This window comes from Drosophila suzukii, chromosome 2L (assembly GCF_043229965.1).
Source record: "Drosophila suzukii chromosome 2L, CBGP_Dsuzu_IsoJpt1.0, whole genome shotgun sequence".
In the NCBI taxonomy this organism is placed as follows: Eukaryota; Metazoa; Arthropoda; class Insecta; order Diptera; family Drosophilidae; genus Drosophila; species Drosophila suzukii.
In genome coordinates, this window is record NC_092080.1 from 16,415,642 (window position 1) to 16,442,943 (window position 27,302).

Sequence of the window (27,302 nt, forward strand, 5' to 3'; positions counted from 1 at the left end):
CTACCTGTATTCATTTTCTTATCCCCAAGAATTGTATATATATGTACTTAAGAATCGTTTTTTAATAATATTATGACTTATTATAAATTTACCGCAGAGCTTCCAATGTAAACCAAAGTTCGGATGTAGTTTTTCGATAATGACTTATAAATAGTTAAGTACTTATTGATTCCTAAATTTCTTGATTGATTTACCTATCAACTTGTGGATTGTGCCCAATGTCTAGCCCTTCAACTGCCTCAAATTGGTTTTAATCTTAATATTTTTCAACAACCATTTCTTTCTGTGATCCGAGGAATGTTTTCATTCATAAAACTCGAGCGACGTCGGCTGGGTAATAGGATTATGCCGGCAGCACACACGTGCTCAGCGTCAGAGGCCCCAACTCCAACTCCAAGTCCACTTCATCTCCAACTCCATCTACATCCCAGCTTCAGATGGGAGCTCAGTTGGCCAGTTCGAGTTAAGTGCAGAAATGCATCGGCAATCGCTGAACGCTGGTTCTCAAATGCTCGCTGCCTCTTTATTGCCCCGGCTCTTATTATTAGTGACGGATTTCCGAGTCATTAGACAAAGTTATGTCTTGGACCACCGCGTCTGTTTAAGCTACTTAAATGCGCCGCCCACAGCCCGAATCAGCCCGATCGAAACTGGACTTGGAATATTGGACTGGAGTGGAGTGGCGTGGTGTGGACTTTAGTGGTGGGCAGCGGTTTCTCGAGGGGAGTGACTTGCTCATGTCGTAATTGACAGGCGTCAGCTTTGGGCCTTAAACAGCTCAGCGTGTCGTAAAGCAAATAAACTGATAAATGCCAACGATTGTCGCTCCAAATGCGAGGCATTAATTTCCAGGGGAAAGGCTTTCTTTCTTCTCCAGCCCCGCGATCTTTCTTGTGGCTCCAAGGGGTCACCCACGGCACTCAAAACACAAATCAATAACTTTATTATACAAATACAAACGGGCAGCAGGAGGAGGGATCCCCATACCCATACCCATACCCATCCCGATCCCAATCCCGATTCCGATCCCTCTTGTGGCTTGTTTTACGAGCTGAAAAGCGTCTTGTTTAACTGCTTGGACAATGAGCGCCCGCTGGGCGCGTTAAGAAAAAATCACTTGGCATCGGAGCTGGCGACAGTGAGGAGGAAGACCCGGAGCCCGGAGCCCTGAGCCCTGGCCAGGTCCCCAAATTGGGATACAAAGGCGTAGGGTGCTCCCTTTCTCCTCCCTTTCGATAATTTATGGCCACCGGGTTTTGGTGGCCAAGCCAAGCGCCAGTTGACAGTAAGTCAGCAGCGGGAAGAGCCTCGGAGCCAGCTGCCCGGATGAGTCAGCTCTGAAAAGTGGTGGGTTTTCAAGGGTTAACCCACCGGAGGGAGGGAACTACTCGATAGAAACATCTATCACTGGGGAACTATACAAACTTTGTTGTCTGGATATGGAACATATTGCTGGTGTCTCAGGGAAAAGTCAGAGAATAGGCAACCTATTGTTATGACTAATCCAATTTGATGACAGGTTTTCAATGTGGGATTAATTTTTTAATGAATTCAATGGTGGAAAGGTGTTACACAAAGAACTAGATCTTTATAATCAATATTAATAGTCTTAATCTTTTGATAGAACATCGGAATAAATGAAAAAATGTTAGAAACAAAAGTATATAGAGTTGATAGTAACAGTATAAGTAAAAATTTGTATTCAAATATCAAACCTATTGATAAAACTAATCCATTTCAATGACCAGTTTTCAATGTAGTATCAAACTTTTAACTGATTTGTAAAGAAAAAACATAGATACATATCTTAAGACATATAGTTCTAACTGTCACCCTTTTTATATTGTATAACTTTGGGGTAATAATATCACTTTTCGTAACAAGAACGAAACATTAGCGGATATAGTATTGATAGTAACAGAATGGTTTGGTAATAAAATATCTTACAGTTAATAAAAAAAAGTATAAACACTTAAAAACTTGTAATACGATTCAATGGAGAGATATTGCACCTGTTGAATTTAAGGAAACCCCTTTATTTATCCCTTCAAGTCGATACGCCCCCCTTGTCTTTCTTATTGTTGATTTTGCTGCCCTTGTGATTGTCGCTGTCGTCCACATACCTATAACACTGAAGTTTATTGACTTTTGTATAGACATTCTCGTTTGTGGATTTGGCTGATGTTTCTTTTTTGTTTAGCCGCGGGCAATGTAAACGGCGCCAGATTTCGATTTCGAGACAGTCACCAATATTCACCCTATTACACACACTCACAACTGGTTATTTTCTAAAAGGGTCAAGTGTCAGCCAGTTGAGAGACAGGGCTAAAGGAGGCGAGCGGGAAAAATAGCAAATTACACCATAAAAATAAATAAATAACGTCTAGAGTGGCGAGAATAAAGTTTGTCGGACAGTTTATAAGCGGAGATTATGAATATTGGCTACCAGGATATTGCCAACGGTTGCGAATGTTAAACTTATGGTAGGTTTTGACAATTTAGGTAGTTTATGGAGTACATCCTTTAAGAGATATTTAATGTTATTCTTACAATCAACACACATTTTAATTGCCATTTACCTAACATTTGATTATGCTTAGATCCAAAAATAGGTTCATCTGTTTTATTTTGTAAGTCATATTCTTATTGAAATGATGCTGGACAAAATTTTGGTACAGATATATTATAATGTAGTTTATTTTAGTTGGTAGTATTGCTATTAGTATTAAAACTGGAAGTCTTTTCTGTCATACTTCACTAATGTTATTCCTTAAACTTATTAGACTTAGGATGGATATAAAAAAAAACCTTATTTTTCTTCGATTGGTAAAAATAATAACGTCTGGTGTATGCCATCTCAGAGGACTATTATCACTTGCATCCGAACATTCCTCAGAAATTAAGCGAATGTTACCACGCCGAACCCTTTCCATAAAACCCAATCAAGTATGTAAACTTTAAAGGTACGCAACGCCACCCCCTGGAAACGCATATCACGCACATTCCGAGATGAAGCGATAGAGCCAAGTGTTTGATGACCCTGGGCACCCAGCACCAACACCCGACCCATCACCATCTTGATGGGCCTCATCAGTGTCAGGGAGTCTGGAGTGGAGTGGATCCAAGTGGAGAGATCTTGGCACGTGTAAACGACACCCAAATTAGAGGGAGATTATTTAATGTTCGTCTGGCCCTCGGCTTATCTGCAACTCTTCCGAGAATTCGGCTAAGTCGAGGCTCTGGCTTGGCTGGGATTTTGAAGAAGCTGCAGCAACGGCTACCATTTGATAAGCTTATCAGAGACAAATCGATCGCAGTCAACTCAGCCACCTACCAGCTTTGTCATGTAAATGCGGCCAAAATCAATTTCAAACCTGGCGCCAGCCTAATGAGAAAATGCCAGCAAACACAGCAGGTCCCCGGTCGCACTTCCCCCCAAAGAGCAGTTAATTAAGTTATAAAAATTATACTTTATGCATACTATTTGCATTTTTATAGACCTCAAATGTAACCTGCACCGATTTGATTTATGGAACAAGTCTCGAAGTCCGCTGCCCGCTGCCTTCACCTCCCGTGGGCGGCTAGAAATCTGACAAATGGCTAGGTGTGACTTATAACATTTTAGGTGACGATCATTCGGATCGAGATAAGCCCAGAGGTTTCCTCTCTCACACATCTACGGTTTCAGAAGGGATTCGGGTGATTTCGAAATGTCAGCATCATGGCAGATTCGCGTGCGGCTCCTCGCCAAAATAAAAGAAAAAACTGCCATGGAAAATGGCATTAATGCGATATAAAACCATCAAAACCGCAAGATCAGCGGCGTATCAACCTGGAAACAAGCCAGGGGAAAAAAAGCAGAATTCTATTTTTTGTCCATTAAACATCGAGTGAGATAAGGGCGACGATGGGAAAGGAGTTGGACTTCGGGGAATTATTAATGCCCTGAGATCCTTTTAGTTATATTGATAGCAATGTTGATGAATATTAGGAAAATAGGAAAATAGCTTGTTAAATTGTATTAGTTAAAAATCAGTAACAGGATAAAATCATCGTTTTCTGTACCTTTAGGTGTGTAAGTACACTGTTAAAAAATGGACGAGAAAAATAAAAGTCTGCTGACCAAATACAAAACATAGTGTTCAATGGAATACATAATAAATAGCCTAATTTAATAGGAAAATATTTAAATTAGTATTTAACAGAATTTATTATCAATATAAGTTGTGTTTTAAAAATCTTTAATTGTTAAATAATTATAATTAATTTACAATTATAATCTACAATTGTTGAATAAGACATTTTTATGTTTAAAGTAAAACAAAAACCTCAATGGATGAAAAATATAGCAAACAATATTTAAATTTAATATGAAATTTATAGATTACTTCGTATTTTTCACCAGTGAATATATTTTAAAACCATTATCATTAACAAAGTGGATTTGCACATCAAGATTTCGAAAGCTTCATATAAAAGATGGGACTAAAACAAAAGTGTTGGATCTTTAAATAAAATAACCCCGTTCCTTATACCTAAAAATATACAATAAATGAAAAACCAGAAAAAATACTTTAGTCCCAACTTAAAGAGCTCCCCTATCGTCATTATCCGATTACAAGAAATCACCTGAACTCGAGCTACCTTAGCATTTTGTAGAGAAAAAGCCACAGACTACTGGATTGTGTTTGTATAGAGCTCGCCGAACTGACGTGCTCTTATTTTGTATGATTTTTGCTCTCGCTAGATTTCTTTATAATTCTTCTTTATTTGTTGCATGTTTTGACATTTTTATAGCTTCAGCGACGACATTGCGCATTTCTGCTTAGCTGCACATACGCCATAGAAAGAGATACTGGATCTATGGGGCCCTTTCAAAATGGCGTGCTGCCCTGTTAAGAACTAAAAAATCATTGACGGGCAGACGTCAAAATTGATGGGCAGGGCCCTTCGCCACGGCCAGCTGCCTTATCGGGCCAACACGTTTTGTCTTTAAACGTTTTGCAGCTACCAACTCTCGAGGAGTCCGGGGTACGAGTACAAAGACCACATCTCGGGAACTCGCCATCGGGATGGCCTCCTCTGAAAGGCTGCTGGAAGGAACACCCATTTAACAAGTCAGCCCGTGCAGGCAAAACCATAAATATTGGCAATTTAACAGAGTCAACAGTATGGCACTCGACGGCCCAACTTCGACCGGAGGACAGTGGGCCTTTGGCTGCCGAACGGGGGGCCAATGCGACGGGGACTCCGGGAATGGGGACTCTGGATTGGGGGTCCATAATACACCTTGTCGTACACGATCCTTATCTCTTGGAATTTCTCGTGCGTGTCTGGCGTGCCAAAAAATATAAAAATAAAGCACAAGGAACCTATGGGGGCTAAGTGAAGCTCGTCGAATGCTGGTTGATCTATCTGTCTTAAGTTACCTTAGGAGATTTTTATTAAACTGTCTAATATGAAATCGAGTGCTTAAATAATTTATACACAGAGAAAGGTATCTAACAACATTGTTATTGAATTGATAACATTGTTCTTGAATTGAGAATATTGTTCTTGAATTGAGAACATTCGTTCTTAAAAACCGTCTAAGTACATTTTGGTATAAATATAAGAACGAAATGGTGAGAAGAGAAAAGTTAAATTGAGTTTACTTAACAACTTTTTGAAAAGTATACATTAAGGACTGAACTAATAGTTTACTTGTTTAAGAACATTTTTAACTCAGATGAGAACGTCAGAATTTTCTCTGTGTACAAATATTTATTTCTGATTTACAATGAAATTCTAGCTTAATTAACACTTTATTTGCATATATATAAAAAGCTCTCCCCTGGAAACTGAGAATCAACGTTCATTATTTCCAATTAAATCAGATTAGTTAATAAATAATTATATTTTTGATAGATATTTGAGAAATTCAATATCATTGGTGAAACTAAGATTCAAAGCACAGCGAAATACATAAAAAAAAGTCTATCGAAAATTATCATTATCAAATATCAATATCATTCGAGAAGTCTAACCATTTTCACAGAATATTAGGTTTATTTAGTTTTTTTATTGGGATTGAAACGAATTTTAGTACAAAGACCACGAAATAACAATGATACCCTTGGAGGAACTTTGGGAAGTGATAGCCTGGTCAGGAGCTGTCGCTGTCGGTTGCCGACTTTGGCAACGGGAATGGGAATGGGATTGGAGTTGGAGTTGGAGTTGGAGTTGGAGTTGGAGTACGCGTGAAAAATTAGCCGTGGAAATGCATGTTGTGGTTGTTGTTGCTGTAGTTGTTGTTCCCTTGGTTGTTCTTGTTGTTTTGGTGGTGTTGTGGCCTGTCGCCATTTCTCGTGGTGCGACTAATAAGCACAACAAGCTCATAAAATTTCGAAAGCTGCGCAGTCTGATTTTATTTCATTTTAAATTGTACACGCGCTTCGAGCACATTTCCCCTGGCTTAGTGTGTGATATTTTGGTCTCGAATCGGTATTTTCTGGGTGGAGTGTGTGATTTGTTTAGCATTTACACGCATCATTAGAGCTTGTTGTACAACGGCGACTTAATGATATATTAATAACAATGCCAGAACATAAAAAACAAGCTTTCTATTCGGCTGATGGCCATATAGACATTGACATTGGGCCCCACAGCGACAGCTACAACAACGCGGCCTGGCCTGCCCTGCCATTAAACAACAACAAAGACAAAGATCGAGTTCAAGCGGACGAAGAAGCGTGCCAAGCCAATCTTGGGTCAACGGCTGCCAGAGCGGTTTAACCCTGTCGCGGGCAAGAGGGGCCAAGAACGCCAGATAGTCGACATGTTAAGAATAAAAAAAAAATTTAATATCATAGAAAGAATGAAAACATAAAAAAACTAGTGAAGAAAGACTTTTATAACATGGTCAACCTATACTCACTATCTTATAACGAGAACAAAATATCTTTCATGTTTTTTTTATGATTATATAACATTTTCTATTACATGATATTTCAAGACTGTATGATCTTTTATAAATAAAAATCAGTCAATACTTGCTTTCTTATAAATATACTAAGCCTCTTTAGTTGTTCACTACCTTTGTTTCAGGTAAAATTTAGTTTTAATTTTGGTAAAGTCAAAATTAAAATTTTAAAAAATTAAACAAAAAAATATACAAAAAAATATACAAAAAATAAATGCATTTTAAACTGTGAAAACTATAGAATTTAGCTGTTAGCAATAAACGATAGGTGTATTTTCAATCATGTACAATCGACCCCTTATCATACCTACAATTACATGAAAATGTTCAACCTACAATTGCTTACATACATGTTTAAATAAAATTTTTTTCTTTTTTAAATTACCTATTAATTAAAATTTTATAAAATTGATTGGGAAATGAAATTTTAAAAAATTTTAAAAAATTAACAACATAACACATCAAATAAAGCCAAATGAAAGTGCTCCCTCCAAGGGTTAAACGAAAACCCCGATCTTAACCTATCTGGCCTGCTAATTGATTGTTACATTCCCTTTATGTGAGATAGTGTCTGTTTATGTTGGTGGATGTGGATGTGTCTGGCCAGCTTCCCCCGCACTCTCAGCCCCTGCCCCTCCCCCAGACTAACCTTTACCAGCTGCGACACAGACGTGTTGTTTTTTATGATTGCCCATTTTTGACAATGAATAAAAATTATTATAGTGTCGCACGTTTTGGTGGCTGTAATTTAATTAAAATGATGTCGCGACGACCCGCATCATGGCGTTCAGCTCCATGAGGGTTTTCCCGGAATTTCCCCGCCACCCATGCAAGCCCCTCGCACAGGTGACAAATGCTGGACAGTTTGGTCAAGTAACTAATTTATTAAGTCGATTTAAGATTTGGGAACAAGAAAAATCCCAGCTGGAAAAAGGAATGCCGCCGGAAAGTCAAACAGACCACTTGAAAAGTCAGGACTTTTCCGAATATTTGCGCTTGCTTTTGGGCGAACGGAAGAGCGGCAAATACAGCTGGATGCGTTCGGCAAACAGAAATCGAAATAAAATCGGTTTTTCCCTTCCAGTTAATGAAAATTCTCTTGGTGGCCAGGTGGCTGGGGAAAAGTGGAGGGCGAACGAGGATGAGGATGAGCAGCCGGGAAAAACTTGTGCGGCTTCTGTGCCGTGAGCCTGTGAACCTGTTTGCATTAAAAATTAAAAAAGAAAGAAAAAAGAGTACCAACTGAAACCATGAATGAACTGCAACTTGGACTTGGGCGGGCATTGTCACTGTCAATATATAGAAATGCACTCAAGGTAACTTCCTACTTGGCCCGTATCCGATTTCAGCCCAACCTCTTTTCCCCTGACAGATTATTGCACCCCGAACCGCCTTTCCACCTTCTCGGCTTAGCCGTCCAACGTTATATTTAGCGGTCAGCAGAAGAAAAAAAAACCAAACAGAAATAGCAAACAAAATGGCCAACACACTAGCGAGGGATCGGGGGACCCATGGAGTTCCAGTTCCAGTTCCAGATCCCCGCCTGCGGTGTGGGAACCTTCAATATTGATTGATTGAACAGCCGTTGGCGGGGAGTCGGGGTCACCACCACCACTCTTGGCCGCACGAAGGCAGACCTTTTGGGTGGAACAGTGTTAGCTGTCTTCGCAAAAGGGACATTTTAAATCTATATTTAATACAGAACTTAATACTTAATAGCAAAAATGATAAAATATTTAATAAAAGCAAAATATTTATAATCTTGTTATACTTAGGAACATACAATTTCTAATCCAAAAGAGTTTTTTTAAATTTATATTAACTCATAGCTATGAACTTTATGCCTGATTTGGGCATACCGTTTACTTAAAAGTAATATTCTTCGAAAATATTAAAGCCACTCATTTATAAGCAAATAAAAAGAACATATCAAAGATATATGTAATAATTAAGGATAGTAGCACAAAATAAATTTGTACTAAACTTTATAGAACCAAATAGATGCTTGGATCGATATATTTCGATCTCCGAAGGATATTTATTACACACCAGGCTTAGTTTGAATATGTGTTTCGTTTTTTAGTACCAGGTATTCCTTTCCTTCCTCAAAGTGTCCTGCTTCCGCCTAGGCTCCAGAGAATTCTTGTCCGCTTGAAAATAAAATCTAAACAATTTACAACCGTCAGTTGCGCAAGAGTTTTTTACAGGACTCCACTCCCTGGGACATTGGTTCTCCCCAGGGAGCCTAGATTGATGACAAGATTTGTTGTGACAAGCATTAACTAGCGGTTTCACACACTAAAACCCCCCTCCCTTGCTTTTCATACCAATTAGCAGTGAGGGACGAGAGTTCCCCTCCAGAAAAGCGGAAACAAATTGTTGACACCTAAAAACAGAACAGTTCTTCAGGGTATATTTTGGGCGATTGGCGGGGTAAGAGCGGCCCTTGGCCTATGGGGAAATATTAATACAAATAATTAATTGTGTTAAATAAACAATTTTCGTACTAAACGATGGGAGAACATCGGGTAAGTGCTGCAATATAGCTTTACTTCCCACAGGTTTTGTGTTTCCCGCACTCCAAAAATTGACTTCGGTGTAATTTAACTCGGGAGCCCTGCGGAGAACGGAGGAGCGTTCTTTCCCTGGTTTGCCGGCCATGTTTGAATTCGAGTCGCCAACATGTTTACATAAAACAGACTAGGTTTTCAATTTTAAATTTTATATTCACATAATTCTGATTCTGCTGATTAGCCCAAAAAAAATAAAACGCTGCAAGGAATGTCGTAATCGGAGCGTCCTAATCCTCCGCATAAGGTCTGTAACTGACAATCTGGCGGGCCACAATGTTGAGTATCTCGCGGGCGGCCATATCCTGTCGTTCATCGACAATAGCCGTAATTCTGGCGCACTCCTTTACGTAGTTTTCCAGTTCCCGCTGGTTGAGAGCCCTCCTCTGAGGTTCCTTGGCCTGCAGCGCCTGCAGAACCTGCCCGGTCATGTGGGCCAGTTGGGATCGAGCTCCGCTGAAGGTCTCGTCGAGATCGTACAGTTCCAACGGCGGAGCGGGTGGCTCGCTGAAGATGGGCGGAAACGTGGCCAACTGGAGGTTGGGCAGCGGGATCTCGAACTGCGGCTTGATGATCCTCAGTGGCTCATACTTGACGTGCAGTTGCTCGTAGGCATCGATGACCTCCTTGAGCAGGTGGTTGCTCAGGGTACAGAGCTTCATGTCGAACATCTGCTTGAAGTCCGTGGGCATCTCGGTGCCAATGGAGTCGATAAGACAGGCCTTGGGCATATCGGCCAGAAACGCCAGATCGGTGAAATGCTTATTGTCGCTCAGCTGATGAAGATAAGAGGATAAGGTTTAAACTTAGGATTTTTAGAATGTCGCTGTGTTATTAAAGGAAGTAGCGATGTCTTGTTTAATCTTTTCAACTAGTTCAAAAAATAGGTAGGAGACAAAAAGTTTCTTAGAGTTGCATAAAAAGTATTCACAATGAAACTTAATGTATTATCCCTTTGATTTTTTTACCTTTTTCATCTTTATAAGTGTATAGACTTGTATGCAAATTAACTACAGTAAAATGTATTACCTTATCGGAGTTTAAAAAACCATAAATTATATTTATATTCATCAAAAAACATTAGTTTGGTCATTAACCTTTTCTTTTAAATGTAGTGATTTCAGGTGGAAATAGTGTAAAAAATAATTCGTGACAACCATTTTACCCACCTCCACATCATTAAAATCCAAATGACTATAGCTTATCTCGTCTCCTCCGAGGAGTTTGAGCAAATACTCAAATATGGCATCGTTTGTTTTGTCCTGAAGATATTTATCATGCCAAATGTAGCCAGATCCTAACGCTAAAATCTTTCCACCTTTCCCGTTAGTAAAGTAGCCTGCCAAGGGACGATTGAAGGGGTACACTACTGGACCCGTAGTCAATAGGACATTCGCTGGTTCAGATACATTCAGGGTGGCCCCATAAGGATATTGAAAGTGTATCTTGTACTTCTCGTCACTGAAGTCGTAGTCCACCTTCTCAATGTCCAATTTGAGAAGGTGTCGCCACATAGATTCGCAGACAACGCCGCCACCCACGATGCATTCCTTGGGATGGAAATTCCTGTAGTAGTGCGGTCGCACCACATTGTCCCCGTTGATATAGATTCCGTACTGCTCCAGAAAGAAATTTACATTGGTATTGAACTCCGGCTCTCCTCCTTCGCCCAGGAGCACCAGCAAACTTCCTCCTTGCACCTCCACGTAGTGCTTCAGCACCTCGAACTCGTCCTCCGTGAAGCGATCCTGGGGTCCGGCGAGTACAAAAACTTTTACCCTGGCAAGTCGCTCCTTTCTGAGCTCTGCATCGTTTCTATAAAGTGTACAAATTGATAGAATATAAAGTTTCTCTATTTCTAGAAGTCTATGTGCTAAGTTACAGAAAAATGCATATCAAATTGATGTTTACAATGTTCGTCCATTTTTATAAGTCGATAATAATCAGTTATTTTGATCATTAAATTATCTGATCTAAAAAGACCGTTATGCAAAAAGAGCGGTTATTAGAACTTTGAAATATATTTTTAGGAACTCGATGATATATTTATTCTAAATTTATTTCCAAAGTAAAATATAACTTTTCGGTTCGGTATGCAAAAAGTAAAGGCAGGAAAAAAACTTTGAGATCTGCTGGCATACTAACTGTTCCACATTCCAATTGATCTTCAGCTTCCGGTGCAGCATTTTGTAGTTGTCTGATATTTGAAAGCGTTCATTTTTTGATGTATCAAAGCAGATAACGGGCTTATTGGACATTTTAATTGTCGTTCTCAACAAAATTTTTATTAATTTCTTTTGTTTATACCTTTGGTTACCCGGCAACGCGGTGGCGCCCTCTTGTGGACCAGATGGCAGCGCCGTGCTATCGATAGTCCGAAATCGGGATTTTGCAACACTTAATCCGGTTGGATTGTCGAGCACTGTCCTTAAGTCTAGCCCATCTGGCAACGCCGCCTCGCCGTGTGAAAAATTACGAAAGAATTTTTGGTTCACCCTCTGAGACCGAAATTTTTGCAAAACGAACAATGGCATCGATCTGTGGACGCATGGCGATCCGTGCCGCCGCACGCCAGAATGTTGCCTACACGCCCGTGCGCTTCTGCAAAAGTAAGTGGAGAAAAGCAGCAGGGAAATCCCACGGACAGCTGCTCCCCTTGTCACGTTCGCCAATTTGGCGGAGATTCTGGGCTGGATAATTGCATAATAATGACAAGCAAATGGTTAAACACCAAGTCACAACACTACTTAGCCCCAGGAAACTGCAGTTTTGGCCCCCCGAAAAGTGCCCATCGGAAAGTGCGAGGTTATGTAATAACTATGCGCAGGGAAATGTGTGACTTATGGCCGGAGAGAGGGGGAGCGGTGAAACAGCAACACGGAGTTAGCACTTCGATGGAAGCTGGACGGGATTTCCCCTCCCAAAGTGTCCCATTGCTAATGACGCCTTTGGGCTTGGGGCGTCTGCCGTTTATGTAACCAATGCGACCACTCGCTTATCAGTTTATGAGCTAATCCATTCGATTCTAATGACTCCTTTTCTGCGTTGCAGTGATGAACGATCCTCTGGAGCACGCCACTGGTATCGAGAAGCGCGAGCTGCTGCTCAAGGCCGCCGGCAACGATAATCCCTTCGACATGAAGGTCTTCAAGCGGGGCGCCGGCACCAAGGAGAACCCCAACCTGATTCCATCGGCCTTCGATGCCCGCATTGTGGGATGCATCTGTGAGTAGACCCAGGACGCCCATAGCGGTCAGGATAGTAGCACAAACGATATGCCAAATACCAGTTTATTAGCTATACGGATTTGTTTTGGTTCCCTACCATAACCATCTTTCGTACCTTAAAGTAGATCTTAATATTTACCTAGTTATCAACATAACAACATAAACTTAAGCTTGGAACAGTATTCTGAGATATAATATTATATCATCTTAAATATTTGAAAAATGATTTAATTTTCAAATTTTTAACAAATAGGCATTGAAAATTGAACGATAAGCTTTCGGCTTATATTAATAATGCTCGACTATATTTTATAATAATTTTACCATTCCGTCCAATTTAATTTTGTTAACTTGCGAATTTTAAACTAAAAAGTTTGTTTCGCTTTTAATTTTAATAGCGCTTTTGTTCAGTAAAATGCAAAACCTGAGTGAAGCAGAAATCTTTTTCCAACTGAGTTTGGTTGAAAAACGTTTGAACCCTTAGTGCTATTATCCAGACCAAGAGTAGATCACTCACGTAGAGTACTTTTTAACGATATTAATTTCAATTCTCCTTAGGCGAAGAGGATCAGACCTACGTGCAATGGATGTGGCTGCAGAAGGGCAACCAGAAGCGTTGTGAGTGCGGCCACTGGTTCAAGCTGGTGGAGAAGGCAGCTGTTTAAAGTTATTATTAATTAATTAAATAAACAAATTAATAACAAAACCACAACAACTACTAAGCTAAAAGTCAACCAATTTAGCTGTCCAAATAAACAAACATCAACCCAAAAATTCGAAACAGTGAACCTAGGAAAGAAAACGGGCGGCAAGCTTCCATTTTCAGTTCTCCATTCTTATTTTCCGCTGCAATTTATGGCAGATGCTTAATTATACACGACATGCGAACAATAAAGGTTAACAAGTGATTTCGAGCGAAAATGTAAGGATTTCTTTTGGCAGGACCTTATGTTGTAGGATGTCGAAAAAACTAATTGGAATGGAATAATGAAATAAATAAATGTATTTTTAATTTTCACTTCCTAAGTTGAAATTTCTAAGGTGTCAGTAGGCGCCTCAACCAAAAATCAAACATTTTCAGGACCCTAGGCACAGTTTCAATCCAGTTCTCTTACCTAGAGGTAAGATTATCTCCCGCGACTTCCGTATATTTCAACTTAAGCTGCATTAAAGATGTCGTCTTACATTTCGCGTCTACTCAAGGCACCGTCCGCCTCCAAGCGCCTTATCTCGAATTTGACCCAGCGCGAGGGTAAGCTAAACTCCTTGCTGCGTCGTCTGGGATTGCAACGGCAGGGGGGAGTAGCGGCTGCTCCCGGAACGCGTCCCATATCCACAACTCAAGTGCAAAAGTCTGGTAAGTGGCGAGTAGATCCATCAAAAATGGAAAATGTAGTTCACATGCCCAATTAGCACTGATTGAGGACGAACAACTGGTCACCGGAATCCAGAAGCGCGAGATGCAGCTGGCCAAGCAGGGCTGCGAGGATCCCTGGGGATTCACCAAGGTCATTAGGCGTGGCTCGGGGAGGGAGAACGATCCAACAGAGATACCATCGGCATTCGATGCCCGCCTTGTGGGCTGCTTGTGCCTGGACGATCGCTTGCCCAAGTGGATGTGGCTCGAGAAGGACGAGGGCCCAAAGCGATGCGAGTGTGGCCACTTTTTCGTGCTAAAGAACGTACCACCCGTCTAGATCGATTACACAGAGCGCTGTACAAGTACACGGACACACTAGACATGGTCTTCGCCGGGCATTAAACACTGCATGATATTATCAAAATAAAGGCTTACATGTATTTGGCATTTGCACAACAACTATCTTAGCGTATAGCCCGTCAAAAGGTAGCCACTATTTCCGCTCATATTAACTTCCGGGTGAGTGCGATTGGGCAGGATCTGGTAGGTACGCAGCCAGTTGGATGTCAGGTGCAGACCAGTTACCTTGCCGGAGGTCTTCAACTCCATGTACGTCTCCTGCAGTAGCTCCTTGCAGGTGCTGAACACCACCACGGGTCTTGAGGGCTTGACAAGAGGCAGCAGGGCCTGCAGGATGCTAGACGGGTGCTCCTTGGCGGCCACCACAAGGCTGTCGAACTCGGCATGCATTAGAGCCGTGGCCCGTTTGTTCTCCAAGTGCCAGCGGGGAGGTCCTTTGGAACCTAAAAGAAAAGAGGGATTGTGTGATTAGGTGCTCAATAACCATTATAATCATAAATACCATCTCTACCACTTTGAGCCTCATCCAACTTGGGTTTCTTAGTTATAGGTTCGATCGCTTCCGATTGTTCCTCCGTTGGCGTCTCCGGCTGGCTTTCCTCGGGCTCCACTTTGCTGGGCTCCTCGAGCGGTAGAGTAGTGGCCTTCGCCTCACCTCCTTGGTAGAACTCCCTCAAAACGGAATACAGATTAACGGACACACAACGCTGTTGCTGCTCCAGGGGCAGTTTCAGAGCAAGCAGAGCCTGCTTCTGAGGCACATTTCCCGGATGCATGTGCACCAGGGTGCCCTCGGTGCCTGCTCCTATGGAATTGAGCATGGCTGCCGGCAGGAGACCGTTGGTTCCACTCTCGTAAAGCAGGTAGCTGCCGAAGCCGCAAACGCCCGAGTAGGAAATGATCTGCGACAATGTGTCCACTCGAATGCCCATGACCTTCTCCGCATCCTGGCGGTAGAAGATGTCCAGCATCAGCCGGATCGTCGGCGGGCGAATCTGGACGAACTCAAAGTACTTCTTCTCCTTCTTTCGCAGGTACTTCTCCTGTGAGTACTCGGTGCGGTTGTGGAAGGTCTTTGAGTTCTCCACCAGCTTCTCGATGATCTTGCTGGAGTCGTTGCACTCCTCACGCAGCTGGGCGATGTCCTCCGGCTTCAGGGTCTGCGCTTCCCCGTCGTCGCAGATATCCCGGTTGTCCGCCCCACTGCTGGAGATTCCCAGGACTTCCCGCGTGCTTCTCAACTCCGTTTCGCTGCACAGCTCCAGGGAGTGCTGGCGCTGGGCTCCCCTCTTGCCCGGCTTCGTCTCCTTGACGCACATCTTGAACGTGGACCCATAGGGTTGGTCCAAAAGGGACTTCAGCTCCAGTGTCTCCTTGCCCAATGTGGCTGTGGTGTCCAGGCTGCCGAATTTCTGCAGCTTCGTGTACTTTTGGCGCTGGATGACGATGTAGTCGCCCAGTTGGATCCTAGGGGTGGCCGTGTCTGTGGCCATGGCTGCTTTCCTATGTTATAGTTCTTATAAACAACGTGTTTAAAACAAAAGAAATACCGGTGATGGAAGGGGGGCGAGGTAAGAAGAGGAAGTCTGTTTAGTGCTGGAAAGCGTGCAAAATCTGGTAACCTTGCCACCTGTTGCAGGTGTTCTACTTAAAAACTTTGAAGACTTTAATATTTTGAAATTAATATTGAAGACCAAATTAGTTCGAAAACTTCAATTCGTTTTTGGCTAAGTTGTTTTTAGATAAATTGTATTTTGGGGATAGTTTACTGATCTGGCAGCCCTGATACCTGTTGATCAAATGTATTTGAATATTATTTAAAAATAAAGTGTGTCTCTTATTTGTTCTCAAAGCAACAGGCGGTTAAGTGTGTATTCATTAAACTCTATCATAGAAATAGCCATTTTATTAAAGTACAGCTTCACAACAATAACATATAGCAAATGAGCTTGCTTTTAATCTCAAATACAAAGAAATCAATTTACGAACGGATTATTGCCAGCTAAAAATACCTATAAAAAGAACATTCAATGAGTAAAGTACTTTCTTCTGCGATAAGCTGTTATAGCTTCATCTTTATATGGTTGCTATGAATGTTTTAAACAAACATGGTCGTCGTAAAAGGCTAAAGAAAGGGAGCGTGATGGTTTGCCAAAAGAAAACAAATATTTTGTCTCGACTTATACCTATCAATTGAAATTAATTAAATGGATATCACAAAAGATAAAAAAAAATAACTGCGAAGAGACAAATAAGCCATGTTTATTCAACTGTTTTAACTCCCGTCCCCATTGGCTATTACGAAACAGACTGCGCCCATGCCGTCGTCATCCCCTGAAATCGCGTGTCGCTACGCCCATAAATTAGAATTTCCAGCGAAGTGGCAACGCCGTCCGATCGAGTACAGCTGATACGACTCGGCGATAATCGCAAATGCGATAACGAGTACAAGAACGCGTGCCTTATGTGTAGTATATATATAACGCGTTAGTGCCTTGTGTGTACAACTATAACCTTTGATTCAATGCGATCTGTTCTGTAATCACAGTCCGCGCAGTCAGTTCTTCGGCCGCTGCAATCGGCTGCTCCACGTGACACCTAATCCCAGGCCAACCGCCCGCAAGGAGGATAATCCCGCAACGAAACTGGAGTGGAGTGGAGTGGTGGCTCAACTCAAGCTGAAAATCAAACCTTCCCGCCCTCCTACCGGTTTGGCGTCCCCCAGCGCAGAATAACTGACCGCGCAAGTTTTCGGGTTTCAAGCATACGCCCCAATAACTGCTGTCGCCCGCATAACCAGAACCAGAAAGAAATCCGAACCAGAACGGCACAGTAGTCGCGCAGCCATGGCGGAGGGAAAATCGGAGAAGTCGCCTTTTATTGGCAAGCAGCAGGTGCCGGTTACGCTGAATCCTTCGTGGGAGTCAAAGCTGCCGGCCCACGAGTCCAACGGCAAAGGATCCACGTCAGTGATTGGGAAACTGGGTCTGCCCGCGCCTAAGGACAAATACCTCATTGTGTTCTTCATCTTCCTGCTGCACGGCATGGGCACGCTGATGCCCTGGAACATGTTCATCACGGCCAAGTCCTATTTTGAGGACTTTAAGTTCGGACCAAACAACACGGTGGCCACGGACGTCAACTACCGCACCCACTTCATGCAGAACATGGGCTTCGCCTCGCAAATTCCCAACCTGGTCTTTAACTGGCTGAACATCTTTGTCAACTTTGGCGGAGACCTGACCAGCCGCATCGTGTACAGCATCATCTTCGAGATGGTCATCCTGCTGGTGACCATTGTGCTGGCCATGTTGGACTCCTCCCAGTGGCCCGGTGTCTTCTTTTGGACCACCATGGTGTGCATTGTGCTGCTGAATGTGTGCAACGGCATCTACCAGAACACCATCTACGGAATTGTGGCCTCGCTGCCCATCAAATATACCGGTGCCGTCGTTTTGGGCTCCAACATCAGCGGATGCTTTACCACCGCCATGGCCCTGATTTGCGTCGAGATCTTTACATCCCAGAGGACGGCGGCCATCTACTACTTCGTCACAGCCATCCTTGTGCTGCTGCTCTGCTTCGACACCTACTTTGCGTTGCCGCTGAACAAGTTCTTCCGCCATTACGAGACCATCAGCCGGAGCAGCGAAAAGAAATCGGACTCCAAGCAGCAGCTAAACGTGCCTTACTGGCAGATCTTCAAGAAGGCCTCGCCGCAGCTATTCAACATCTTCCTGACGTTCTTCGTGACGTTGTCCGTGTTTCCGGCGATTCAGGCGAACGTGCATCGCTCGGAGGATTTCGTAATCGGACCGAGTCACTTTACGCTAATCACTTGCTTTGCGACCTTCAACGTGTTCGCCATGCTGGGCAGTTTGACCACATCCTGGGTCCAGTGGCCGGGACCGAGGTTCCTGTGGGTGCCGGTAGTGTTGCGCCTGGTGTTCATCCCCCTGTTCATCATGTGCAACTACGCTCCGCCGGGTGCGGTGCGCTCATTGACCGTGTTAATCGAGAACGATTGGGTCTACTGGGGAATGGGAATTGCGATGGCCTACACCTCCGGGTATCTCAGCTCTCTGGGCATGATGTACGCACCGCAGACGGTACATGCCAAGTACCAGACGACAGCCGGAATGTACGCAGCTGCCATGCTGATCACGGGCATATTCTCCGGGGTACTGTTCTCGTATCTGGGACCCCATTTCGTCATGTAGTATTTTTTGTTCGTATGACACTTACTAATATTTTACAATTATTTCATTGTTCATTTTTAACAACTTATCTGACCCACAAAATGCAGTTTTGGGCTCAAGACCAGTTTAGGGACCTCGCCAGTTGGTTTCGTTTTAACCAATCATTTTTGCACGTTTCATTTAATAAAGTTTTTCAAATAACATTTTATTACATAAACTGAATGTATACAAATATAATGGTACAAATTTAATCAACAATGTACCTCCTATCCATGGGAAAATTGTGCCGACAAAAGAGAAAAGGGAGCATGTAGAGTCTGACAATTGGGTCCTAATTGATGTACATATGTATATCAATTAGACGGGGGTCTAACAGGTCAATGGAATATTTGGTTCGTTTGTATCACAGCTTCATTTGTTTGAATGAAATAATAAAGTTTATTCCACACTGGCACAGATATACACACGCTAAACTAAATAAACCTTTAATCAGTGCAGTTTTTGAGTGCACGCAAAACACAACGAAAAATTGAACTACCGGGCTAGATTTACACTCACCGGAACCGCGAATACACTTTTGATGAAATACAAAATACAATGGAATTTTAGTTTGCTTTTTCTAGGGATCTTGGGTTATTTCATTACCCTTTGCTTCTTATTATGTTTTATTAAATACATTTACCATTCAAAATTAAACAGTATTTCAAAGAGAGCTGCCGGATACAAACAAAATTCTTTAGAAGAAAAATGTAATCATTTATGACGGGGATACATTAACACATCTACGATAAACAAAAATATTTTAAATATGTTTGTAGAACGCAAAAACACGTTACTCAGAAACAATTTAATTCTCTTTTTGCGATATATGTATAAGTTAAAAAAGAGTTGGGCAAAGCAAATTTTATTTACTAAGGAAAGCAATATTATATTTATGGTTACTACCCTATGCAAAGGTAAAGTAAATTAGTTTGGTTAAGCTTTTAAAATTGATCAAATTATTTCAAATTGGCGCCGAAATCTCATTGGTAAACATAATAGACCCCAACAAACAGGCCTTATCTTCGTAGACACATAATTACACTAGGAAGCAGCTAGTAGCAGATAAACATATCAGTTCCACTTGTCACTTGGGTGACGTCTGGTACTTATTTATGTATTTACAAGGGCAAACATGGGGGGCAGGTCAGAAGAAGATCCCCTGCTTTTTCAAGGTGATTTCTTATCTCCGTCCTGCGGATTCGACAAGAAATACATTATTTTTAGTAGTTCATTAAACTTTGGCGTGTCCCTCGGATGGCGTTTCTCAAGGCCTGCAATCTTCTCGAGGGCCACCTCCACATCCACTACATTGCACAATATCGATTGCAGGCGCTTGGGATACTTCCGCTCGGTTCGCTCTACCCGTTGACGCGTCGACTCCAGCATGTTCAGCTGATCCTGGGGGCTAACCTTGTGGTAGCTAACGACCAGCGTTGTCAAGCGAGGCAGGCTATCGGCCAGCGGGAAGCCGTAGTCCTGGGCATCGGAAAGACCGAGGCGCTCCAGTCGTTTGCTGCCCTCCGTCTGCAGAATGGTCGCCTCCACGGGATGCCGGTTTGAGGTGAGGTCCAGGTGCTTCAGGGGGAGCTGTTCCAGCAGCTCTACCAGGTAGGACACTTCCACAGAGCATTCGGGCGCCACAAGAGTCTCCAGATTGGTCAATCCAGTGATATGTTTCCCCGTAACGTAGGCACTGGAAACGCTTAGGCTGCGCAGCTGGCGACAGCTCTTGGCTATCGTGTGGATCATGCTGTTGTTCATGCTCTCGTCCGCGATGCAGAGCTCCCGAAGGTTGCTGTAGTCCCTGCGCAGGTAGAAGGCCAACTCGGGTCTCATCAGATGGCGACCCAGGTACGAGTCGAAGGCCTTCTTGTGCACGTTCCAAATGTACAGCTCCTCCATCGCGGGGCTTGTCAGTTCAAAGAAATAGACGTAGTCCTCCTTGCTAAGGGGCTCCAGAATGGAGTCGGATACGGAAACCTTACGATAGCGCGGCTTACGCCACACAATCAGGCAGAGCAGCTCCTCGAACCGCGGCGCCAACCGGGCCATCTTAATCTGCTCCACGAGGGGCAGGAACTCCAGTATGTTGCACACGCAATCATCGTTCAGTCTCTCCATGATAAATAATTAATGTTTGTGTAATTAAACTATTTTAAATTTATAATGACTATTTATTTTTTTTTATAACAGCTAACAGCTGTTCTGTATTTTTAGTGGTGGCAATTAGATACTATCGAGATATCGATATATTTTTGCTGACCAAGTATCGAATATAAACTATTTTTTTAAATAAGCCGGGAAATACGAGTTTCATATGGCAACTCTGTCTTAACATGTAAATTATAAATGTACATCTTTTTATAGCCAGATTCCACTGAGATACATTTTCATTTAGCTTACCCAGGAGCTCCCATTAGAAAATAATAATTAAAATGTTTTAAATCAAATTCACAAAAGGTTTACATTTAGTATAAAAATACAGAGAACTATTTTCATTTTGTCAGTTATTAAAAATAATTTATTAATATCCTAAAACAGTTAATCGATTTAGCCGCTCACGAGATTTTTGAGCAAATCAACAGCTCTAGGTTTTTGAATTGTTGTATGTCAAAGATGTCTTCTATTTTCATAAAATCTTCTCCTTTCTACAATTCTCAAATTGGAAGTGACGGAATAATTTTATTTTTTTGTAACTATTTATTGTTCATAACTAGTCGTCGGATAATATGAGAAATCAATTCTAAAACTCTAATTTTCCCGCGATCCTTGACTAGTTAACCCTTTTTTTTTTAATTCCTAGTTATATAAAAGTTTTGAAAGCCTAAAAATAAGTTCACATATTATCAGTAGTCTATTCCTAGGATATGAAAAATAATTTGAATGCATCTAAAATAATAATGATCCAAAAATCTTGTACATGTATTTCCGGCACTGTCTACTACCTTTACTCAAATAAAGCATTTTTAAAACACTTAAAATGCTTGGATTTAGCATTGACCTTTATCGGCAGATTATCATTAATCTCCACTGGAAAATGATTCCGTTAAAAGTTTCTTCTTTCGCCTCGAAAGCGAACGGAGAAACTTTCTGAAACCCCGCGGCCCGCAATCGCCTTGCATATGTATCAATTAACATTTTGAGTGGGTTTCCATGTTAAACTGTCACTTTTATACGCATCATGCGGCATCCTACCACACTAAAATCGAAAAGCCCCAAACCAAATTCCAATTTCTCCGTCTGACTGTTCCCATTTGTCCTGGAATGAGGCTCACATGATTTGTGCGTGACCATGCGAAATGTAAATTATTTATGTACTGTGCGTCTGTATATGGGGCATTATCCTGCACCAGTATTGAGTTCTGCCTTCCTCTGACAGGCGGCTGGCATCTCCAGATCTCCAGATTCAGAATCCATAGTCTGCGTCTCCGTTTCACAATAGCGCAAAAATAGCCAACTGTTGGAGGAACCCATGTCAGGACATGGGTCGGCATTTGATTGGCATTAGCGGCGGGATGGGCGGATGGCAGTCGTAGAATGGCTTGTACTGTGTGTCCAGAATAACGAATCAGCGCAAAAAATTAAAGTAAACACTTAAAACTTACATTCCAGCTATAGTGGATGCCTGAAATTGGAAATGCGGCCGAAATTAGGTCACTGAACCCACATCATGTTTGCTGTAAGCTGACACCTTTTTTGATTACAAAGGAATCGTATATGGCATAAATATAAGTTATGAGTTATAAGCTCCTTCTAAGGGAAGAGAAGGATTCTAGGAAACATTAAAGGTCCTTGTTACCTTGAAGGCTTTCCTTATATAGCGTATTATTTTATTTGCATTCTATATCTAAAAGAATTTGTAAGGTCCTAGAAAAACTTTATTTATAGATCTGTTCTTTAACTTCAAAGGGATTAGAAAGTATGTACATTTGGTAGTCCTTTCTATTGGTAAAAAGGAATGCTTTCTACAAGGATATTTAAATATTTAATATATTTCTTATAGAAAAATGCAGCAATGTTATATAATGACTTTGCTGAACGATACTTTCTTCTTTCCGTCGACTACTTATATTAGATAATGACCGTAGTGACACACGTGAGTCATGGCATTGTGGGTGGTTCTGGTTCCATTCCTCCTCCGATACCAATACCATCCTCAACCGTTTCAGGTTTCCCGATTTAAGTGGTCGGCAATTTGTGCCGGACATTTTCATCGGGCGGCTCAATTATGAACGTGATTAGAGCAGGCGACCATGCCATTCGTGCATTATATACCATAATTTCATATTTGTTCCCGAAAACCGTTGGCCAAACCCCCTCGCCCGAGTGGCAATTAGACGCTCGCTGAAATCGCTCCGATAAATTATTAGCTGCCAAAACGAGGGCTTTTAAAACTTGCCACCTCTTTCACGTCGAGAAAAGGGGGAAAAAAAGAGAATGTGTAAAACGGCATCAAATATGCAACACTTTTTCTTGTTCAGCGCCTTGGCAAACAATTGGCCAATTAAGTCGAAAGTTTTCCCGGTGGAAGGAGGAGGGTTCTGAGCCCAGAACCCCATTTCTCCTGCCCCCTCTTCACTCGTCCATTGGCCTCAAACTGATGGCCATTGCATGCCAGGCGGACATTTTGTGGCTAGTTGCGTGCCGCCTTTTAGCCCGCGGTTCGTGGCCAACAAATGGGCGTAGTAAGAAAGACCAGGGGGGCGGGGCACTGCAATGGTTTACGTGTTTTATGCAGATTGCCACACCGGACTTTTCCACGGTTTACATTTTCGATTTATAGAGCGTCTCTTTGGGGCCCTCTTGAGTGCAATATTTCATTTTTAATGCGGACTTCAGAGGTGTGGATTTGATTTAGTTGGCCAATAGATGGAGGAAGTCATCGATGTTTTTTGGGAAAATGGAGGTGGAAGATATGGGGTTAGGGATTTCTTGTAAGAATTGATTTATAATAACCGAAAGTGGATAAAATATATATATCTATATGGTTATTTTAAGTGCACTTACCTCTCTTCCACATTTTTGAATGTTTACTTAAAAAAAATCAAAACAAAATTAAATTTTAATATTCAAAATGCTATTTAAAATTTTTCCTTTGGTTTCTTAAATTAAGGCCAATAAAAACACAATGTTATTTCAGTTTCTTTTTTTGGCTTCATGCTTTCATTTATTTTAGTTACTTTCGTTTGTCACGATTTCCTTTACTAAATGCCAGGCGAAATTATTGAACGTCTCAGCTAATTAAGTCAATGTAATTACATATTAATTTTAAATTCATAGTATTATATTGGTTAGTTTTGGTTTTTGCTTCATGGAAGAGAAGAAACTTGTTGGATCACAAAGGTTTTGTTTTCGCTATCGGTTTAAGTATGCCTCAAACGATATCTAACGAAAGGAGTAAACAAAGTACTTGAATTGAGCTAACCACCTTAAAGCTTATTTACATCAAACAACATAACTAACAACTTGTATTCGATTTCGTTGGTTTTAGGCTTAGGCTAGGATAGAATTCCATCTTTGCACATTGGCCTGCAGAGCTCTTCCCAAGAGGAGTTACTACATTCTTTCTTAGATTCTTTCATTTAGTTTACGGTAAGGCTGAAGATAGAGTATTAAAATTGTTTATTGTTTAAGAGTAAAAGTTGTTTATAAAATATATTTATCATATATCAAAGTATAGTTATTTAGTTATGTATAGGCGTATATTACAGTTTCCCATTTTTTATTTGAGCTAATAGTACTTTAACAATACAGAGTGTTTGTTTTTTGGGGGTTTTTTCATAGGGTTGTAACTCGAATAATGCAAACGCTTGATCCTCTAAACGAACTAGACTACCATATCCGTATGTGTATACATATTTATTTGATTTGTTGTATATATCATTAGGTATATATATGCTTGTATAATTACTAAATGGTATTTGAGTCAATAGGTCGTTATGTTGTATGTGGGTCTATGTATATATTGCAAATTTTGTTAATCCTCTACATTTTCATATTTTTCGCTTGTGTATATATTTATTTAATTATTCCCGCACGTCTCATTGGTAATTGGTCCTTAGTACACTACATAGAAAGCATTTAAATGTTTTTGTTTTTCAATATTCTTTTTTTTTAGATTTTTTTATCGTTTCTATGGCTTTGATACAGCATCGCACTTATGGCTTCATCTCGGGGATGTTGGGGGAACCTATCCTATATGCCCATTTAAAGCAAAACACCTTTATCCTTTTTTCTGAGTTTGTGTGTGTGTCAACAGGACACGGGACAGGTGGGCGGGGTTAAAAGGGGGAGTGGCAGAGCAGCAGCTGGCCTTTTGCAGTCCCTCTCACAGACGACCTTTCAGGCTAAAAATAATCGCCTTCACACACACACACCCCCCACTTTCTTTTTCCAGGTGTTCTACACAGCGACACCTGTGTGAGTTAATTGTGGACAGGAAAACCTGCGGCTTAGCCAAACATTGGCATGCGTTCTGCAAAGCGTCTAAAAACGCGACGTAAAAAGCTGAAACCGCCAGCGAGGCACATAAAAGTGTCAGGCAGACATAAATTTATGTTGGCTTGCAATTTTGCCCAACACCAGCACACATCACTGCCTACCTGAAAGTGAAAGGGGGCGTGGCAGGGGCAAATGGAAATGGAAAGGGGTTTATATTTTGTGTGTAGCATACTTTGCGGCCAACGCGGCTTTATTATTAAAATTGCCCTGAAAGTTGGTGGAAACTCTATACCTCTGGGGTCGCTACAGCTACGAACTGTGGGGAAAGTAAACGGATATACACATTTATATTTATAGGAATTTAGCTGGATACAAAGTAGCGATGTGCTCTGGAAACTTGAACAGATTTTATGCCATAATATGGTGTGGAATATGCGGGTGTTCCAATTAGTTGTCATGTTAAAACAGTTTGGAGGAGTTCGTGGGAATTTTATAAAATACCATTATAAATGGTGTCTTTCAGCATCTAATTTAAATGATCAAATTATTTAGTTTCTCAGAACTTGTATCCAATTATGACTATACCTCGGAATATATTCAAGAACAAATCATAATCCTGGTTTAACTTTGAATTAGCAAACTTCCATAAGGAATTAGTTTTTCTTTTTAAACTCATAATTAGATTTAAGGTTAAATTATGGTTGAAAATAATTGTATCTAGCCAATATCTGCTTACATTCGAATTTTTAGAATGTTAAAGATTGAATTGTGGTTGAAAATATTTGTATCTAGGCAAAATCTGTTAGATTCGAATGTTTAGAATAAGGTTTGCATTTAATCTGATGTGTTATTAAGACACCCAGTATTATATAAATATATTCATATAGTTTCCATGAGATCCACCTCCCTAAGCACATCCTCTACAGGAAACATCCTGCTCAACCATCAGAATTAAGAGTCACCAGTCTGAATTCGACGGCGTTTGCTAATTAACTGGCGCTCTCGAAAAAGTGTGCCAAATGTCTAATTAAAGATAATCCTTTTTTGCATACTGCTCTTGGGCTGGGAAATAAACGTAGGGAATGGGGTTAATTGAGATTTCTGCAGAATGTGCGATGCGGTGTCATTTGGCTTTCTTCTGCTCCTCCTTTCTTTTTCTTACATTTTGAGCATTGCTTTTGTCCCATTTTATGTTTAACGTGTATCGCAGCTATTTTTGACCTTTTTCTCATTGTTTTTTTTTTTATCATTTTAATTCACCTTCGCTTAATTAACTAGTTTTTGCTTGGTTTTAGTTTGGATTCTGACTAACGCTACTTTATCCTCACTAATCTCTGTTTTTTCTGCTTTGAAAAGTAGTGGAAATTAAATTGAACAAAAAGTGGTAAATTTATCTAATAAATAGTATTGCGCTACTTACATGCATTTATTCTATTTAATTGGTTTGTTTGATTCATAACTTTTGTTCATTTTCACATTGAAGCCTCTCCATTTTTGTTTAATAACTTTACTTTGGCCATTTGGTAATTTTCTGTTTGCTTTCTGGAAATTCAATTATATCTGCATTTATCGAAAGTACTTTTTATGCATTTGTTTGGGTCCAGAGCCCGCTTGTTTGTTTCCCTCGTTTCATTTCAAATATTTATCCTGTATTTATTGCTGCATTTTTATTTCGTTTGATTTAATTAAACTGTGTTACTGCAAACGAATTATTTTCTCTGCTGCTCGGACATTATTCAGTGTTTTTCTGTTGTTTTTGGGCAGTAAACTTTACGATCAAATTTACGAGTAACGAAAACCAAATTAAAAACGTAATTTAATCTAGCCAAACGGAGACTGAATTGTATTCAAATTGAATTTGAATTTAATCTCGAAACGAGTACAGTGCGCCAATTCTCACTTCAATCAATCGTTCTGTCAACAGTTTGCGAATCCAGACTCAATTATGAGCTAAGTCCATAAATTCAGTCCCAATTTATGGGTTACTATCCGCCCCCTAAAAACCCTTTCCCCCGTGAGCCATTACACATTTTTGGTAAAACTTTCCCTTGGCAAATAATAAAACCGTTGGACTATCAGAAAATGTCATTTAGAATGTTGTCAGGTTTGATTTATGCTGGTCATTTCCGTTCAAACTCAGCT

General features: G+C 41.0%; 6 protein-coding genes across 6 annotated transcripts; 3 read left to right on the forward strand and 3 right to left on the reverse strand.

Annotated features, from left to right (window-relative positions):
- Window positions 1-9,662: 9,662 nt before the first annotated feature.
- IFT52 (intraflagellar transport 52) lies at window positions 9,663-11,831 on the reverse strand. Its single transcript, XM_017076764.4, has 3 exons — window positions 11,677-11,831; window positions 10,701-11,346; window positions 9,663-10,307 (listed from the first exon to the last, which is right to left on the reverse strand). The coding sequence occupies exons 1-3, from the start codon at window positions 11,787-11,789 to the stop codon at window positions 9,762-9,764; spliced, it is 1,305 nt and encodes a 434-aa protein (XP_016932253.3). The 5' UTR covers window positions 11,790-11,831; the 3' UTR covers window positions 9,663-9,761.
- An 80-nt stretch (window positions 11,832-11,911) lies between these two features.
- Window positions 11,912-13,532, forward strand: COX5B (Cytochrome c oxidase subunit 5B). The gene is made up of 3 exons (XM_017070682.4): window positions 11,912-12,140; window positions 12,583-12,756; window positions 13,317-13,532. The coding sequence occupies exons 1-3, from the start codon at window positions 12,059-12,061 to the stop codon at window positions 13,421-13,423; spliced, it is 363 nt and encodes a 120-aa protein (XP_016926171.1). The 5' UTR covers window positions 11,912-12,058; the 3' UTR covers window positions 13,424-13,532.
- A 291-nt stretch (window positions 13,533-13,823) lies between these two features.
- On the forward strand, window positions 13,824-14,577 carry COX5BL (Cytochrome c oxidase subunit 5B-like). Its single transcript, XM_017090523.4, has 2 exons — window positions 13,824-14,115; window positions 14,172-14,577. The coding sequence occupies exons 1-2, from the start codon at window positions 13,932-13,934 to the stop codon at window positions 14,453-14,455; spliced, it is 468 nt and encodes a 155-aa protein (XP_016946012.2). The 5' UTR covers window positions 13,824-13,931; the 3' UTR covers window positions 14,456-14,577.
- On the reverse strand, window positions 14,534-16,046 carry Trmt6 (tRNA methyltransferase 6 non-catalytic subunit). Its single transcript, XM_017090521.4, has 2 exons — window positions 14,981-16,046; window positions 14,534-14,921 (listed from the first exon to the last, which is right to left on the reverse strand). Exons 1-2 carry the CDS (start codon window positions 15,969-15,971, stop codon window positions 14,578-14,580), a joined length of 1,335 nt encoding a protein of 444 aa, XP_016946010.3. The 5' UTR covers window positions 15,972-16,046; the 3' UTR covers window positions 14,534-14,577.
- An 874-nt stretch (window positions 16,047-16,920) lies between these two features.
- Ent2 (Equilibrative nucleoside transporter 2) lies at window positions 16,921-18,894 on the forward strand. The gene has a single exon (XM_017089868.4). It carries the CDS (start codon window positions 17,325-17,327, stop codon window positions 18,696-18,698), a length of 1,374 nt encoding a protein of 457 aa, XP_016945357.1. The 5' UTR covers window positions 16,921-17,324; the 3' UTR covers window positions 18,699-18,894.
- On the reverse strand, window positions 18,839-20,933 carry LOC108021251 (uncharacterized). Its single transcript, XM_017089869.4, has one exon. The coding sequence runs from the start codon at window positions 20,838-20,840 to the stop codon at window positions 19,887-19,889; it is 954 nt and encodes a 317-aa protein (XP_016945358.3). The 5' UTR covers window positions 20,841-20,933; the 3' UTR covers window positions 18,839-19,886.
- Window positions 20,934-27,302: the final 6,369 nt, after the last annotated feature.

Bases quoted from the DNA above. Each gene is read 5' to 3' on its own strand.
- IFT52 (XM_017076764.4), bottom strand. From the start codon at position 11,789: ATGTCCAATAAGCCCGTTATCTGCTTTGATACATCAAAAAATGAACGC. The intron at 11,347-11,676 runs GTTAGTATGCCA...TACACTTTATAG, and splicing joins ATCAATTGGAATGTGGAACA to AAACGATGCAGAGCTCAGAA. The intron at 10,308-10,700 runs GTGGGTAAAATG...TATCTTCATCAG, and splicing joins TGGATTTTAATGATGTGGAG to CTGAGCGACAATAAGCATTT.
- COX5B (XM_017070682.4), top strand. From the start codon at position 12,059: ATGGCATCGATCTGTGGACGCATGGCGATCCGTGCCGCCGCACGCCAG. The intron at 12,141-12,582 runs GTAAGTGGAGAA...TCTGCGTTGCAG, and splicing joins GCCCGTGCGCTTCTGCAAAA to TGATGAACGATCCTCTGGAG. The intron at 12,757-13,316 runs GTGAGTAGACCC...AATTCTCCTTAG, and splicing joins CCGCATTGTGGGATGCATCT to GCGAAGAGGATCAGACCTAC.
- COX5BL (XM_017090523.4), top strand. From the start codon at position 13,932: ATGTCGTCTTACATTTCGCGTCTACTCAAGGCACCGTCCGCCTCCAAG. The intron at 14,116-14,171 runs GTAAGTGGCGAG...ATGCCCAATTAG, and splicing joins AACTCAAGTGCAAAAGTCTG to CACTGATTGAGGACGAACAA.
- Trmt6 (XM_017090521.4), bottom strand. From the start codon at position 15,971: ATGGCCACAGACACGGCCACCCCTAGGATCCAACTGGGCGACTACATC. The intron at 14,922-14,980 runs GTATTTATGATT...CTTTTCTTTTAG, and splicing joins GGCTCAAAGTGGTAGAGATG to GTTCCAAAGGACCTCCCCGC.
- Ent2 (XM_017089868.4), top strand. From the start codon at position 17,325: ATGGCGGAGGGAAAATCGGAGAAGTCGCCTTTTATTGGCAAGCAGCAG.
- LOC108021251 (XM_017089869.4), bottom strand. From the start codon at position 20,840: ATGGAGAGACTGAACGATGATTGCGTGTGCAACATACTGGAGTTCCTG.